Raw genomic sequence first — 12,001 nt, 5'->3', positions numbered from 1 at the left:
TAAATGTCAATTTAGTTGAGAAGAGATCGAGGAAAGCTAATAACTATATTGAAGATTTTATTTGTAGCCAAACTGTGACAGACTCAAACCGATCGCAAAATAGTATCATCCCACGCGCTGAGTACAGGGTATTCAATAGAATTTGCCATGCTGCGGCTAGTGCGCAATAAAATGCGCAACTTTTTCATTGTTTATGGCAAGTTGAATTGAAGTTCATTTATAAGGCAATTTAAAAACAATTTACGTGTTGCATGTGCCGTTAATTTATCAAGTAGTCGAGTCGAGTCGCTAGTTTAAAACAATTTCCAGAGCAAGCCCAAGCCCAAGCCCAGGCCAACGGAGGAGTGGGAGGAGCTGGCAACTGTTTTTCAACACACTCATCATAGGCAATTAATTAAAAATTGAAAAGCAGCCATGAGCAGCAGTCAGCCAGCGTCAGCAGTCAGCAGTCAGCAGTCAGCAGTGGAGCTGTGGCATCCACCGAAGCCACTCCAAGTGCCGTGCGCCAGTGTTTTGGGGGCTGTCTGGCATTATGATTTTTTCATTGATACAAATAGAGCAGCTATGCCTTACCTCCCTGCCTCCCTCCCCTTCTCTTGTGTGAGTGTGCGTCTGTGCAACTTGTTGCCGCGCAGCCTGTTTCGAGTGGCATTATTTTTATTGACTCCGCCTGGCTAATAAGCACAAATTTATCAGCTCTGTACGTGCGTGGGGCTTAAGTCCGAGGTGTTGAGTGTGCAGCAAGCTGGCAAGTCTGGCAGCTTGTTAACGGTGCCCCAGCCCACAATGTTCGACGAGTCGATGCCACAGATCGAGTACACAAATTAGTGTTTAATATAAAATCCATAAATACGAATACTAAATGACTATATGACACATAAACTAGACTACTTAAAGGCTATAGACAAAACTGTTATATTGCAGCACAGTTGTGGCATCATCACAGCACAGTTTCGTCTGCTCCTAATTGGTCGTATTTGAACTTTGAGCATTGCATTCCCCAGGCCAGTACCCACTGGTCACAGGCAGTAGACCAGCGTCCAGAAGAATGCGTTGAATATTAGGAAGGCGAGAGGAAAGACAAAGCGCATCTTGTGATCGATCCACAGCGATACCTCCTTGGGCGTCATTGTGGCAAAGGTTTGCGGCGGCTTCTCTTTCGGCGTCTCGGTCAGCGTCGCTGTGGAACTGGACGATATGCTCGCGTCATTCTCCTCCATGCTTATCGTCGAGTTCTCTCTGCTCAGGCCATTGCCTATGATGATGGGCGTCTCGATGGTGATGACTGTGTTCTTCTGGTTGCCACCAGAGATCTTGCTGCAGCTGCTCATTGTGCTGCTGCTGCGATTGAAGCTGCGCGGGTTGCGCCTCATCTTGGGCACAAAAGTCGAGCGCACAATGTATTTGGTGGTGCGTTTCTTGACCTCCAGATTGTTGTTGCGTCGGAAAATGGTGTTCACGAAGGCGAACTCCATGAGGCTGCCAAAGATGAAGACGGTGCAAACTAGGAACCACACCTCGGACATGGTCACATAGCTGACTTTCGACAAGCTATTCTCCTGCGATAGCGAGAGTGTGATGAACGACAAAAGTGTCGAGCAGCCCAGCATGGACCGCGCCGGAGTCTGATCCGCCTGCAGCCAGAAGGACACCCACGAGATGGCCACTATCATCATGGAGGGTACAAAGTAGTCTATGATGTAGTAGCCCACTTCGCGGCTAAGCTGCACAGTAAAGCTGAGCGAACTGTAGTTGCCCTCCAGGGCGCCATGTGACATGGAATAGGCATCTGAGATGCTGATGGACTCGTTGCACACCCAGCCATCCAGATCATACTCTGTTAGCTGCAGTTGGGTGTGAAAGCTCACTGGATTTGTGGGCTCCCAGTGCAGCTGCATAATCGAAGTGTTGTACATCCAGCTCTCTAGTACTGTGGTGCACTTCTGTTCGTCAAACGGAAACTTTTGGAAGTTCATCCAGCAATACAGCGTGGCTTGTATGCGCGTCGAGATGAGCACGGTGCCATTGGGATAAATCGTGGTCAGCTGATCCTTCTCACTTGTGCCCAGCACATTGGAGCTCTGCTCATTTGCCAAAAAGATGTGTGGCACCCACAGCATATTCCTCAACGAACCATCGCCCACAATGGGCTCGCGATTTGGGGCATAGCCGGAAAAGGCCAAGCGCGTGTCGTTGTAGCGCAGCTGCAGCAAACCTTGCAGCATGAACTGCAAGTCGTTCGAATCCAGATCCTTGAGCGCATAGATATAGAAGCGAGCATTCACACCAATTGGCATGACGTCGCCTGTCTCATTGACCGTTATGGGAGCCTCCAGGCGATCATAGCGACAGAGGTCTGTGAGTCGATTAATAAGTTCCGTTTGGCTCAAGGAATCTGCATTCAGCAGTGATGGACAGATTTTCGTCGTTGACTCGGACAGATTCAGAGAGACGTTGAAGATGGGGCTGGCATCAGTGGATATGTATGACCCGTTGCCAGCTGTGAAGTTGGAGAAATAAATTATAATTAAGAATTGCTAATTAAACTATTTCAATTTTAAAATTTAAATTTAAAAAAAAATTTTAAATTAAAAATTTCAAAAATTTTCAAATATAAAATTTAACAAAATTTAAAAATACAAATTTTAAGACAACATTAAATTTAAATTTAAAAAATTTCAATTTCATTAAAAATTTTGAAATATTTTTTTGTACTTCAATTTTCATAGAATATATTGCGTGTTAAGGAAAAGTGTCCAAAAAGAGGAGCAACGTGAGTTTCGTATTGATTTACAATATATTGGGCTTACATGGGCTTAACACTGATTTTATTTTTTGCCAGGTGGGCTTATTGATAAGGAGCTTGGAATACATGCTATAAGTCACGCAATAGTTTTATAAATTTATTGTATAAATAAATTTAATTGTAAATTTAAAAATCAAATCAAAGTTGTTCAGTTTTATCTTTTAATAGTAAACTAATAGAAGTTTACTGTAACAGCCAGGTTTCAGAAAGAATATAGTTATGAGATATTTATTTTGTATTTAATTTAAAAGTGTTTAAGAAATATTTTTTTAAATTTACAATTTTCTTAATTACAAATATATTTTTTATATTTTATTTTCTTTCAGTTTTATATAACATATACGTTGATTATGAAACAAATACAAGCTGCAATCTAATAGAATTCACTTTTTTCGGGTTGGTTTAATAAATCTGATTTTCTCCAAAAGTCAACATAAATTTTGATTATGTAATCAATTGATTTTTAATTTATATTTTTCGTGAGTTTTATTGCAAGTATAGCAAATCATAAAATTATTTTTATGAGGTTCCCAAGTATATATATTTAAATAAATAATTGGATGAAATATTTTAGTTCATTTTATAATAATATAAATTGTATAAAATTGTAATTTCGTCACGTGTTTGCCTATGAAGCAGTTTTCATACTCGACAAACACAAATTGCACTGTGAAAAAGAAAAACTAACCAAATTGCAACTGTTTTTCACTAAATCCGACGTTTAGGCTCGCCGCTGCCACAAGTCCAATGACAGATAATCTCAATAGAGTCGAAAGGATATCCATTTTATGTATTTGATTTTGGAATTTTCGAGCTGTTTTTCGGGTTCGTTGGCGCTTCGACGGCGCGTCGCTTGGCCTTCGCAACGGACAACTATTTGACGACAAGTTCGCGGACACACGCCGAACGCTTCTGGCTAATAGATATTACTAAGTTATTATATTAATAGTGAGTTGCTTTTAATACTTGTACAGGCTATTTCGCCAGTTGTTATCTCGACTAGCATATAAATCGCCACTGTCGGCAGGCTCTTAGGTGGGGCTTTTCTGGCACTCACTTTGGCAATGGGGCTAATTGCTGTTATCTGCGCCGGAGCTGAATGCGAATTGTTTGCCCATGTCTGAATTTTGATTAAGTGGCCAACGCCACTGTCAGCTTGTGTCAGTATTTAAACTTTCTGCTTTTTTATTTATAAGCAAGAGATATTTATGTCGCCCATTCGCATACTTTTTGTATTCATTCGCTCGACAATTTAAAATTTTGTTGTTCCTCCAATTGTGGCCATATAATTGATGATGAGCTCTTTGTCAGCCTTAATTGAGCGCCGGTTTATTTTTGGCAAACAATTTTTGCGATTATTGAGCAATTCGATTGAAAGTAAATAACTAAATTTAGCCTGTCTGATAAATAATATGTGACGAATTTGTTGTGCTTCATGGAGACTGACACAGTGTACTGAGAGTGGAATTGGAAGGACCTGGAAAACTCCAATATTATCGATACTTTAATATCTGATTTCAATTACATTCGAAGTGTAACATTATGAAGTGTAATTAGAATAAAAAGAAATTCTAACATATAGTTGATATAATATTTAGTTCTTTAAATATATTTGAAAGCATTTCGACACGTGCCATGGTAGCTGCATTCGGTTGATCGGCAGGCAATGAAGCACTTGCCACCGCTTATCACTGGGCAGTGGGTTCGGGTCTGGCTATTTGTAGCCGTAACACATCACGTTTGCGTCTATTTGTCAAAGACAAACAATCATTTCTGAGTCGAGATGCGTCAAACACCGAGCACTCACGCACGGTGTACTGGGCGTGAAAGTGACGCTGATTAGATTAGAGATATTTTTTGCAGTTCATGTTGCATCCGGTCGTAGGCTATCGTCTAAAGCAAGTTGACATTCTGAAAAAGAAAAACAGAAAACTATCAAATTGTTTAAGCACCTTTGACGGGGTAAAAAGCTTTTTAGATTTTTTGGATATTTATTTCGTTTTTGTCGGGATTCGAGCGAGCGCATTTAATTTAAGCCGTCAGGGACATGAAGGCAACTCGTCTAACTAAGCCGATTTAAAAGCACATTTGAATTCAAATGCCGTAAAATGAAATAAAAACTGAAAACTAAAAACCATCAAAATTCCCACCGATGTCGAGCCAAAATGGCACAAAAACTGTCTGCAAAGTTTGCGCCTGAAGTTTTCAGCTTTCAGTTTTTCGGGCAATGCTAAAAATTATAATCCCTTAAATGGCAATCGGGTAGGCTCAGCCATACCCCATTAGTGTCTAGTTAAGCAAATGTTGTCTCTGCGCTTTAAGTGGGCATTATAAACTGTTTTCTAATTATCTTCTATTGCCTGTCTCAATGGATGTGTGGACAATTTGACTGACTCAGCAACAAAACGTGGATAGATCTATGTGACGTCATATGAACTCTCAGCACTAGGGAATTCCACAGACTTCAACCCGACTCTCACTTGCTTAAGCTGCCATCAGCCCAGACTGCTAAGTTTCTTACATCAGATTGTGACAGGGTATGCCAGGGACGATGATGTCCTGCGCTGCATTCCGATGCAGTGGGTAATGACAGATGGAATAACGGTTGTTGGAAGCCGCACCAATTAAGCCTCTCCAGACTTGCAGCCAGCAGACGCAAGTTCAAGGCACAGACGTTGACAGCTGCCCATAAATCACTCACTCAGCTGGGCAGCACTGCCAGCAGGCCGGCAGACATCCTATGCATCCTTCGGCCCTCAGGCATTTCGTCTACTTCTTCAATTTTTGCCATGCATTTGCACTATTTCCCATTCATTTGTTACTCCTTATGGCTTTGGCTTTTTCAATGCGTTTTTGATTAAAGACACTTCTTTATATTTAAATTCTTTTGTTTTTATCAGTTTCTTGTTGCTGTTTGCCACGGCGGAAGCTGCAATCGCCATTTTCCATTTTCCATTTTCTCCACTTGATGTTTTTTCGTTCGTTTTGTTTTTGCTTTTTTGTGGTCCTGGCGTGTTCCATTATTGTTTCCTTTGATTTATGCTCGGTTTCAAGTGATTTCCGCTAGCATTCAACACTTTATGTTTGCTTTTCGGCTTCGGCCAGCGACATTTTAACCGAAACTCTTAAGTGCGAGCATTTGTCATTTGACTTTTTGCCGGGGTATTTTTATTGCTGCTGCTGACGCTGTTGGTGCCGCGGTTTCGGTTACGTTTACGGTTGCGGCTACGGATATTTGTGTTGCTTTTGGCTTTGGCTTTGGCTTTGGGTTTGGCTTTGGCTTTGGCTTTCGCTTTGGCTATGAGTCTGCCGCTGATTTGGGGCGCTTAATCGTTGGCGTCGTCTGCGGTTCGCTCTTTGGTTTTTTGTATGCAGATTCGTAAATGCTTTCGACCATGCAGCTCATAAATTCTTTGCAACTTTTATTTTCCTTCCCCCTTCAGGGGGTAGAGTTTAGGGCTCCTGCGCGTAATTGAAAACAGCAGGGTGACTACTGTGGCTTACTGTGCAGCAGCAACATTTGAAGCTCACTGAATTTATGGCAGTTCAATGTGCAGCTACATGCCGAAAATACCAAATATAAGCATCGCCGGGCATCGAGCTATTGATTAAAGCGAACGGCTGGTGGCTTACCCAAGTCGTCGCCCGGGGCCCACTCAATGCCTTGTAATCTGTCAAAATTAGCAGCCTTCTGCGGCAAACGGAAGTGCGGACAAAAAACTCCAAAAACTTAAACAGGTTATTTAATGCTACACTTTGCCTTTTGGCTCAGCCGAAAGGGCTGTGCTTGAGTTCATTGTCCCCAGTCGTATTGCAGGCGTGGCTCTTGACTTTGAATTCGCTTTTTTTTTTCTTTCAATATGCTGCAATTTGTAGTTTCAATTTGATACACAGCTCTCTCTAGATACCCTGTAAAACAGGTAGATTAAGTCGTCATTTTCTTATTTGTTCAACTGACCTATCTCAAAAGTTTACCCAACACTTCCTAGACTGAAAGATAGCACAAGATTTGCGACATAAATATGATGACATTTCTTATATAATAATAAATGTATTCATTAAGAGCACAGGGTAACTCATAGTCACACACATTTGAGTTGATTTATGTGGTTTCACTGGGACTTAATGCGAGGCAAATAAACCAGCGACAAATGAATTTGTGCATGGAAAGCGCACAAAGATTGAAGTATTTTTATTTGTGCATGTGAATAATACCATGAGCTCCGCACATCATAATATCATAATCATCGGCTTGATAGACGACTCTGTGTGCGGCGGGGACTTTATGAAACTGAAAGTTTTGCCGCTCACCATATTGGACTTTCACATGGCGCAGACAAATTGTGCTGTCGAGACGATGCCGTTGACATTATCTGCGAGCTGCGAACTGCGAGTTGTCAGCTGCTGAAGGCTGCTCAGCTGAGCTGTAATTGATCATGGGAGCGCATGAGTCAAATATTTGTGCAAAAGACAAATAGAAATCGAAACCAGTGTCCATTCAATGCAGAATATCACGTCAACTGTGTCTCGAGCTGCACACAAGACAACAAATGGAACGCAATTCGTATTAAGCGATCAATAATCATTGTAAATACGCCAAAGTGACGCCGGGGCGATAAGCCAGAAATATTAACGCATAAGCAGGAGAGAAGCAGTCAAAGGGGGCGAGGCCTGAGCCTGGGCCAGGGCCTGGGCTTGGGCTTGGACATGGGCCTGGCATCGGGTCTGCTGCTTGTGCCTGGCGCGTCGTAGATAAACAATAGAAAAGCATAGAGAACGGGTCAGCATTGAGAGCTAAACGCTTGCGGCTGCCTTGCTTTTTGGCTTACCTCAGACTCTGACTCCGACTCCGACTCCGACTCCAACACCAAATCTGACTCTGACGCTGGCTGGGCAACGATACAAAGTAAGCGGGCGCATTGAATGCAAAAAGACCAAAAATCGATCGGCTGGACACTCAATGATGATGATGATGAGCATAGCAAATACAAATTATGGTTGAAAAGCGCAACGTAAATACTGCAATCATTTTAATAGACCAAAAACGGCGGCGCATAAACCATAAACCAAACGCCAGGCTCCCCCTCGATGCGAGTTCTATGAGAAATTGGAGGCGTTCATGCGAAGACTGCCAAAGTGCAAGACTGCGGCTAGAGACTCAAAAACAGAAGAAAAAAAACAGAAGAGAAAGAATAGTGGTCCGCAGAGCTGGTAGATGCGCTGGAAGCTGCATTCACAACATTGGCAACGGCACGCGAACAGCGAAAATTGCGGTCGATGATGCGGTTTTATTACACAAGTTTAGCTCTGAAATTAGCGTAGATAAATTTCTAGCTGAATTCCTTTCCCTCACTGACAGTGTGTGTGTGCGCGTGTGTGTGTGCGCTAGACGATGACCAATGCTCGATAGTGGGCCGCTGCAAACGGCACGCAAAGTTTCCAGCCTATTTTAAGCCATTTGGGCATTCCAAGGCGTTTCGGGCTTTTGTGGCGTCTTCTGATCCGCAATCATAGCAAATTATATTGAAAATTCTCTAATTCTGTTTGCTGCTACTCAAATGCCCGGCATCACTAGGCATCAACTGTGCTTGGGAATTTTTAGATTCGTACAGATCTTCCCCTACGATCTAACTCCCCCTTAAACAGATAGACAGCTAGCAGCACACTTAAGACAATTAGGGATCTTAAGGCATCAGTTACTTAGCAATGCCTCTGATATAAAGCAGATGCTATTGCTACCGTACGCATCCAGCTTCCCCCTCACCCACGCCTTAGCTCTAGCCTAGGTGATTGCTGCTGCTGTTTCTTTTGCTTTTGGTGGTGTCTTTTTCATGTGGCTATGCAATGTGTTTATTTTTATGGTCGTTGCCATTGCCGGCTCTGTCGTGGTCTCTTTTTCTCTCTCAATAGCTGGGACGCTCTTGGCGCATGCGCATGCGCTCTCAAAGTCTACACACTTTTGCAGTTTGTTTTGCTCGACATGTTCGTAACATGTGCAATGCATTTTGAAAGAAGTTGCCCAAAAGCAACAAAATACCTGAGAAGTTTTAAAAAATTCTTGAAATTAATTAAATTAATATTAATTAAAGCACAGACGCCTTTATTTTGTTAAGTATCTAACACAAATTCGCAGAAATAGTGCATAAATGTATTTAGAATTTTTTAATAAAATTTACAAAAATTGTTGAGTAATATAATAAGATTTAATTATTTCATAGACTATTCATGAAATGAATACTGATAAACGGGAGACCGGCTTTTGGCTGCACGTGCTACTTGCTTTCATTCCTTTTGCCTTTTATTCGCTCTCCACGCTCTCAATGAATAGCCGGCACTGTGAAACTCTACAAAGCTGGCGCCAAAAACTCGACGTCAATAGCATCCACAGTCCACAAATGCGTTCCACATAGAGCTGACGGCTGCAGCTCGAAGCGCCCGGCCTAAGCAGTTGCTGTTGAAACGTCGTGCCGAACGCATGCTTGGAGCGCATCTAACGATTGGCTAATTCGGGAAGCAGTCGCGCGACTCTTTCGTTCGTATCGAATTCGGTTTCGGTGTTTGATTCGGTTTCGGTTTCGTTTTCGGTGTGGTTCGATCGTTTGGTTGCAATTGAAGCGCTTTTCTCGGCAATTGCATTCGGCTTTGTCGCTTTGATTGATGAACTCAACTGAACTAAGCCCAGTTGTCGACTCGGACTCGGTCAGTGCAGTCGACGAAGCGCGCGTTTCGTCCATTTGAGTTCACTCAGAGGCTTTGCTCTTTAAACGTTGACAATTCAAATCTAAAACTCCAATCAAAATACCAACGAAATAAAACCCGGTGTGTAATCAAATTTTTTGTGTGCTATTCAATTTGTTGTTATTGCCATCGCGTTGTGACGCTTTCGCTTTCGGTCACTGTGACCCTGCGTTTTATAGCGGTCCCTGCAGGCGCTTTATTCTAATAACCCTCCAGTCAACAAGGGCCCAAAAACACAACGAACACAAGTCTATATATATATATATATCTTTATATAATATATATGTATGTATATAAATACGAATATAAAACAAGTTCAATTCGCATTTCAAAATGTTTATCGAGTTCGTCCCCAGTACGCAGCTCAGAGCCAGCGTCGTCGTGTGCTTCGCCTTCATAAATTATACAAGCGCATTTTTGTGAACGACTTGCAAATAAATAAGCATTTACGCTTTTATTATTGTGCCGAAGTGTGTGCGGGTGTATGTGTATGTGTGTGTGTGTAAGTCGCGTTTGTTCTGCAGAAATCGGTCCCATGCGGCGCAGAGTTAACCAAACGCAAACCCAACCGAAAGCAACAGCAAGAAAGCTTCAGCCAGCACCAAGCAGCTGGCAGTGCTTATAAGCCATACCATCGTCATATTTTGGTCTTGATTTGTATACGATCTGTGAATATCATCATAAAAAAAAAACAAGAAAAAACAAAGACATATTTAACTGTAAGGTAAGCATTTGCCACATGACGTATACGCACGTTGAACCTTTGCTTTAAGTTCAAACTTATAAAGCGGCGGGTGCATTGACTTGAAATGCACATACGCACACACCCAGCCATAGGGGTACTCGTTTCTGCCACCATTATGAGCGCTTCAGTTGCTTGCAACGTCATTCGACATTATGCAAATACATAAGCAGCAGTTGCAGTGGCAGTGGCAGAGGCAGAGGCAACATCCTGATGCTGTCGCGTATCCTTAGCCCCGCTCTCATCATCAGCTAACTGCATAATTGGAGTTACCATGTGTGTGTGCGTGTGTGCCCCATTAGTGTTTGTGCTGGGTGTCTCTAACTGCCTCTAATGAATAAATAAGTGCCACTAATAGTTTTAGCACTTCCTGCCGCACATGCAACATTCGTAGCCGTAGACCGCAATACGAGCAGCCTCATCAAATTGCAGTTGAGAGCAAATCTTGACAAACAATGCCAACAACAGCAGCGCGGACAGGTTGACATTATTTAATTAAGAAGCAGCAACTGTCAAGGTTGCCGCAGCAGCAGCAGCAACAACAGCAATAATTGTGATCAATTTTCTGACAGATGGTTTTTATGCAGAGGCTAACAAATTCATGCAGTATAAATTATATAACAAGGTGTTTTTTGTTGTTTATTATTATATGAACAAAATGTTGGCTTCGCTAGCAAAAATTGTTCCCAGGGTATTTAGCCAGCTGCTAACAAATTTTGCTTGTGCTTTTTTTGTTTTTTTTTTTTTGTTGCTGCCACAAAGTTCTGTGGGCCGTGGCAAACAAGTCAATTGGCCGTCGAGACGGTCGTCGTCATCGCAGTTGTCGTAATAATTTTATTTGCCATTCCCACACAAACAGTTGAGCAAAAACTTTATGAATACACCCATAGCATGTTTAGGGTTTTTTTTACATTTATTTTGCATTTTTATAGTGCAACTTTGTCACATTTATCGCTGCTGGAACATTTCCTCTCACAACTATTTCGCTGGGCGGATGTGTCTGTCCCTCATCTGCAGATACCTTCGACCATCTTTGAGATAAACATCGCAGACGTGCGGAGACGACAGCTTTGCGATGACTTGCGCAAGTGAAAAATAAGAAGAAAAAAACCACGTAAAAGAAATAAATGTTATAAAAATACAAGTGCTTGGGCATAACATTTTCCACAGAATTTTCTGACCAGCAGCAGCAGCAGCAACTTCCTCATTTGCTTATCGAATGGGCTCAGTGAGCGGGCTGCGGGGCAATGCTCTGTGCTTGATTTCACTCACGCAGACTCATCAACTTTTAATTAGTTGTAATTTGTAAATTCAACGTCAGGCACAAACCACGAACGCACCAAATGGAAGGGGACTTGGAGAATTGAGGGCGAGGCAACCTCTTTGATGCTGCCGCAACTGCCGCGACCGCTGTTGCTGATGATGATGTTGCCGCTTTGTTGCCACACTGACAGATTGCTGATAAAGACGCAACGACTCCCACTCCGACTCCGCTTAACAACCGTCAAGCATAACCGTCTAATCGGGTAAGCTGTCGCGGCTTTTGGCTTTCGGCTTTCGGCATTTGGGCTTCCGCATCCATCAAACAGCTGTCAGCGGGGGCGGCCTAAAGGATTGCCCTCAGCTTGACAATTAAATTGCGCCAAAACGTTTGAGCTGTTTGTTTACACAGTGTCGCCCGATAAGTCTGTCGCAGCCAGCCAACTGATATTGCC

At 42.5% G+C, this 12,001-nt stretch overlaps 2 protein-coding genes across 6 annotated transcripts in view; one reads left to right on the top strand and one right to left on the bottom strand.

The window, feature by feature from the left end:
- Positions 1-801: 801 nt before the first annotated feature.
- Positions 802-4,180, bottom strand: LOC111596404 (glycine receptor subunit alpha-2). The gene is made up of 2 exons (XM_023310610.2): positions 3,495-4,180; positions 802-2,500 (listed from the first exon to the last, which is right to left on the bottom strand). Exons 1-2 carry the CDS (start codon positions 3,589-3,591, stop codon positions 1,020-1,022), a joined length of 1,578 nt encoding a protein of 525 aa, XP_023166378.1. The 5' UTR covers positions 3,592-4,180; the 3' UTR covers positions 802-1,019.
- A 5,097-nt stretch (positions 4,181-9,277) lies between these two features.
- The window catches only part of LOC111596405 (band 4.1-like protein 4), a 59,281-nt gene continuing 56,557 nt past the window's right edge, over positions 9,278-12,001 (top strand). For 4 of the 5 annotated variants that reach the window (XM_030224904.1, XM_030224905.1, XM_030224903.1 and 1 more), the window contains exon 1: positions 9,278-10,268. The gene's annotated coding sequence lies outside the window, so the exon portion shown is untranslated. The remainder of the gene's footprint in view (positions 10,269-12,001) is intronic. The other variant, XM_030224902.1, reaches the window with a different exon arrangement.

Source organism: Drosophila hydei, unplaced genomic scaffold, assembly GCF_003285905.1.
Source record: "Drosophila hydei strain 15085-1641.00,03,60 unplaced genomic scaffold, DhydRS2 tig00008119-arrow-pilon, whole genome shotgun sequence".
Taxonomy (NCBI): domain Eukaryota; kingdom Metazoa; phylum Arthropoda; class Insecta; order Diptera; family Drosophilidae; genus Drosophila; species Drosophila hydei.
This window is presented reverse-complemented; position numbering and strand designations above follow the sequence as displayed.